Here is a 5,718-nt window from a genome sequence, read left to right as displayed (position 1 = left end):
TTTTATGGTTTACTTTTCAGAGCCTTCGGCACCGGCGGAGGCACGGGATCGCGGCAAGGGGATCGCTTAGCTAGCTAGCGAGGAGCGGTACTTTGCCTAGGTGGTTTACTCTTTCTTTTTGTAATTGAGAGAGTGAGAGATTTTTGTATCCATGTATAGAGACCACCTATGTATCTACCTATAGCACTTGTATCTGAGGTTTTCTTGTATCACTTTATGTCTTATTTAGTGGATTTACAGTTTTACCCTTATCTTTTGTTGTAGCATTTAGACATTTATTGCTCTGATACTCCTAAATGTCTTTTATTATTGCTTTTATTATTGTTGTTTTTAGACGCCTTATATGTTTTAGACGTATGGCGGGTCTGGGCACATGCCGGGCGGGCTTTCACTTATTCCCTCCAAAAGCATCAATCTTGCCGTACACCAGGAGCACTGGAAGAGAAACCGTCGCGCCAATTAAGAGATGTTACAGTAACCGCAAGCAGTTGCAAGTGGTTCCGATCGGCTGAAAGTGTGCTGAAAGTGGTCCGGAGAATCAGGAGTAATGGCCGACCATGCACAAATAATAACTGATCACAAGGGGCGATCTATAAATAGGTCAATAACGCCCTAAAAAGGAGTCTTTTCCCTGTGAACAAAAGACCACCCTTAATTCCTCGCAATTTTCTATAGTTTTTAGGAGTAGTCTACTTGTAATTTTCTCTTTCCCGCATTTACTGTTCTTCCTAGGTGTAGTTTTAAGTAGATCAACCGAGTCTGCATGCCATCCAGCACACTCAACCCATGTACTTCTTATCAGTGAATATAAAGGCATTCGGCTCTTCAAGCCGATCCATTCCTTTGTTCTATAGTCATTCGGCACCTCGGCCGACTTCAGTTCTTACTTTGCCCGTACATTCGGCTCATCCAGCCGAACCGAATTTAGTGTAGAGTTTCGAACCCGGCTGGTCCGATCCCTCATCAGCCGAATCGCTTGATCGATTAAAGGGCGCAAACTTCGAGGGTCGGTATCAAGAGCCGTTTCCATCCCGACACGCTCCCCGAGGAGGACCTTTGACCCGATCGAGGATCGGAGATTTTCGGCACCAACACAACCGAACTATGATTACATCAATCCAAATGTTCCCTCAGATGAAGATCGACCTCTGCAATCTGTACTATATATTCCTCAATCGTTATGTTTATGTCTTCAAATTAAAATTTCCTTATAGCTCTCTGCTTTTCTCCGGTCCTTTTTTTGGCTTATGTTGGTTCTTTGATTGTTAATTAGAATTATGTAATCGATTACATCATTATTTCTTTTTACAGATAAACCTTTAATTTGCAAACTAGCTAACATGACCAGCACCACAAAGCTCAGTATGAAGCTCCTAGTCGACGCTAAAGCCAACAAAGTGCTTCCGCCGAAGCCGAAAAAGACGTGCATGGTCGACTTCTTATTCAGCCTCGTCGCGCTTCCAGTCGGGACCATTATAAAGCTCATAACAAAGGAATCCATGGTTGGAAGCATCGCAAACATGCATCAGAGCTTAGAGAACCTCGACTCTACCTACTTCCTCTCCGATCAAGCCAAGGTCGATCTCCTCAACCCGAAGGTATCTGTAATATATCGAAACCTCGGTAGAGAACATTGGACTTTAGCCAAATTGACTAAAGCATCCAAGAGAAATAGTTGGGCAAGTCCCAATTGGCATTCCAACAAGATTGGAAGGATTAAAAGTGAGTTTAAAAGAGTTAGAAAGGTTTTTGCATTGATTGGAGCAAAGTAGAAACGAAAAGATGCAAAAAAAACTGCAGTCTGGGCAAAGTGTATCGGTACAACATCAATGTTGTACCGGTACTAAACCGCTGACCGAGAGAAGGCTGCTCTCATGTTTGCTCTCTGCGAAGTTGTGTTACCGGTGACACCCTGCCTATATCGGTACACTTTGGTCTGGCAGCAACATTGAGGTCTGTTGCAAATAAGAGTTTTGGGGGGGCTTGGTTGCTATTGTTGCAACCTATAAACGACCCAACACACCCCTTTTCCCCTGTTTACACAGCACCTCACCCTCCCTCTCATTTCCCTCTTTCTCTCTCTAGAAATCTCTCCCTAGAGCAAGAAGGTGTAGGAGGAGAAGGCTTTGGAGGTGGATTTTGGAGGTCTAGAAGGTCAAGAAGCTCTCCTACAAGGTGGACCTTCGGAGTACTTTGGACTAAGGTGAGTTTTATGCAATAACACTTCTAGGGTTTGGATTTAGACTCTAAATCTTTGGGTTTAGGACTTCTTGCAAAGCTAGAAGCACTCTTGAGCAATGAACTCCATGAAAATCCATAGAAGCTTCATGTGCTCTTATGGCGATCTTCTAGGGTTAACTCTAGATGCCCTAAGAATGGTTCAAATGGGTTAGAAATGGTATTAGAGAAGTTCTAGAGGCTTAACAAGCTTTCATTTGCTTGTTCTAGAGATCAAACCAAGAGATTGCTATGGTGACATTGTTAGGGCACCAAATTTGGGGCTTTTGTCCTAGGTTGTTTTCGAGGTAAATTGACCTTGTGGAAACCTAATTAGGGGTATTTCTGCCGCGTTGGTGGACTCGGTTCGGGGAAACAAAGAGTCTATGTAAAGATATTTAGTAAAAATCCTAATTTTGCTCTATTTTGGTACAGATCGCCGCAGCACGCGGAATAGGAGTCCAAAAATCACGAGAATCGAACCCCAACTCCTTTGCTACTATTCGAGGTGGGGGGTGCACTCCGGAATCGTTAGATTCTCCTTTATGTCTATATCACCTTTTATTGAGCATATGTGTCAATAGTCATTCATGCATAATAGGGTAATTTACATGTGAATGTTGGTTGGACTTCAATTATATGCTTCTAACGTAGATGAACATAGTGATTGATATGAACCATAGAGGACATGTTTGTTGGAACTCTATACATGTGTGAATGTGAGACTTGGACTATGATAATAGTAAACAAAGATGATATTGACAATAGAGACAAGATTGGCATTAAGAAATGAATCGTTAAATAAAGTTTAACCATTAGTGGCATTATGGTAAGTGTAGCCTAGAGTGTAGCATATATGACAAGGTAAAAACCTGTTATAGTATTGTGGCATTGTGACATTGTGGCTATACGTCCTCAAGTTGAGGATTGAATCGATACTCACGATAAGTCTTGGCTTGAGGGAGATAGCTCCCCCACAAGCGGTGCGCTACGGAGTAGGTCACCACGGGGATAGTGGCCCCGAAGACGATCCCTCGAGCGAAAGTGCTTGGAGCCTCCTCGAACAATAGAGATTTCGGGTTGTGAGTTTTTGGGGTTAACAAGGTTAACCGGTATAATTGGGTAAAAGCCAAAGTAAATTATGGAAAGCGTATGCATGCATATTCAATATTCATATGTTTATCTATCTGTTGACAGTTGTCTTGCAGGCATAGTATTAGCATTAGTATGGTTACTATTTTTTTTTCTTTGAAATACTTATGCCTGAATAGACCTAGTGGGTAAGTCGGCGAGGTCGGTGGCCGAACCCACTGGGAACTTCGTTGTAGTTCTCACACCACTAACCCTACAGATCCGAGCGGGAGCGGGGCGGCGGAGGCTCGAGGCAAGGGTCTTGCGCCATAGCTAGTGGCCACCGGAGTATTTATATTTATAGTCATTCCCTTTTGTTCATGTATCAACTTTCATTTTGTTGATCAAGTGATGTAAAAGTTGTAAACAATCATATATTTTGGGTCGGATGATTATGATGTAAAGAAATTATGAATGAAAGTAAAATGAATGTAATAGTTTTAGTTTACTTATATTTGGTTAAAATGTAATCAAATATTATGTATGTGGTTGCTTGTAGTAGATTAGAACTTTCATTCTTATTGTTGCTTGCCCTCGTGCAAACCTTATATAATTGTAAATCTCATTGATTGATTGCTTAATTATACTTGCTGCGTTAAGCCTTGGGCGGGCAGAAGAGGTCCTGTCCGTTCGGCGTCTGTTGACGTGGCCCGAATCCGACGAAATTGGCGGAGCTTGAGGCGTGACAGTATCAGTCCCTTCGCTCTCAGAAAATGGCGTAGTACTCCTTTTGCCTACTTCTGCATCATCGTCGAGTACAAATGAAAAGTACTATAGGTACTCCTATAATTATAAGTCCTCTTGCTACAACTATGTCACGAATATTAGTGGGACTACATATGCCCTTCATGCAAGAATACCATGACACAAGAGGTAACGGGCGAGAATAGTAATGGAGAAAATGGTTTAGGAGTAGTGAAGGGGGAGCTTACGTACACCATAATGGATGATCTCTACATCAGACCCATGTCAACTATATCAAGCATCACCCTGCTTAACACCTGTAATTAATGTTAAGGACTTGAGCGTGCTCTAGGAGAAGACCATGGAGCTCGGCATGAAAGAGGTTCCATTATTCTTCTAACCTTTTCTATCTTTCCTTTTTTTCTTTCACTTCTATTGTAGAACGCAGCGGAAGTATTCGTTCGTACCTTTTGCGGAAGCGATTCGAGCCGGATCGGATAGATTAATTTACGTGTCCTTGAATCTTCCTTGAAAATCTTCTAACTCCCCAAACTCGTGGTGGATCGAACTGCAAACGAGCGCGATCGCAAATCCACCGTGCAAGTCCCTCTAGAATAATAGGTCGATGGAGGATGTGGTTTCTCTCTATTATTTTTTTTTTATTCTCTCTCTTTTTTCGTTCTTTCCGTATATTACGTTATGTGGGATCGCCCGCATATTTATAAGGGATTCCAAAATCCTTATGGCTTAGAGATAAGGCCAAATCGGTTATTAATTGTTATCCTAATATGACTAGGATTTATCTCTAACTAACTTTTCAATTTGAAAGCGAGATTAATTCCAATCCAATTAGATAACATAATATCCGTCGGATCGAACCCGCTTATGGGCGTACCCGATTCGATTTAACCGAATGCCAACATCTATCTCAGATTTAGGTAATTAAGTGATATTCTAAATTGCAGCACCAGAACCTGGCAACTTGGAGCTGTAAATTAATCAAGAGAAGTTGTAAAGAAGAGCTAATGAGAATAACACGTGGGTCCAATCCTTATGCCTATAACATATTGAAACTACAAAACTGTGTAGGTGTTTGGATGAAATAGAATTATATAACTCTTGGCAGTGTAACTCAGCTTTTAACAACACCTGTTTAATAGTTTTTCTATGTTAGAGGGATTATTCATAGAGAAGCCCAATAGCACCTAGTAGTCCCGTATTAAATAGAACAAGAATTGTGGACTTTATTTAGTGGGTAAGAGTATCTCCATTTGTTAACTTAAGTTTTTGGATTGGTTCCCTAGAGCCAGTTGCAAAGAGCTTGGTGATTGGTACCCGAGGTCCCAGGCCCTCGAATCCTAGTTGGTTCACATTTCCAGCTAAGTTTATTTCTAAATGAAATAAACGAAGTGGGTAGCGTGCTATCTGTCTCTCAAAAAAAAATAAAAAAAAAAGTTTTTGGATTGGTTCAAGTCAGTTAACATCTATTAAGCCCTACATCTTATACTTTTAATCTTATTGCTCAATTTCTACATATAAAATCTGTAAGTTAATAGGTGGTATGACTAAAATATCTATAACATACATGAATTCTCAGTTTTGGAACAGGTGGCGAGCGTGGAGGCGCGGGCAGGAGCGAGCGCGGGGCGCGGGCAGGCGGGCGCGCATGGGGGGGCGCCGCGTGGC

General features: G+C 41.7%; 1 protein-coding gene across 1 annotated transcript; it reads left to right on the top strand.

Moving 5' to 3' along the window:
• On the top strand, window positions 1,341-5,026 carry LOC109725259. The gene is made up of 3 exons (XM_020254367.1): window positions 1,341-1,598; window positions 4,177-4,351; window positions 4,998-5,026. Exons 1-3 carry the CDS (start codon window positions 1,341-1,343, stop codon window positions 5,024-5,026), a joined length of 462 nt encoding a protein of 153 aa, XP_020109956.1.

Source organism: Ananas comosus, linkage group 19 (genome assembly GCF_001540865.1).
Source record: "Ananas comosus cultivar F153 linkage group 19, ASM154086v1, whole genome shotgun sequence".
Taxonomy (NCBI): Eukaryota; Viridiplantae; Streptophyta; class Magnoliopsida; order Poales; family Bromeliaceae; genus Ananas; species Ananas comosus.
The sequence above is the reverse complement of the archived record's forward strand: the minus strand, read 5'-3'. Positions and strand labels throughout refer to the sequence as shown.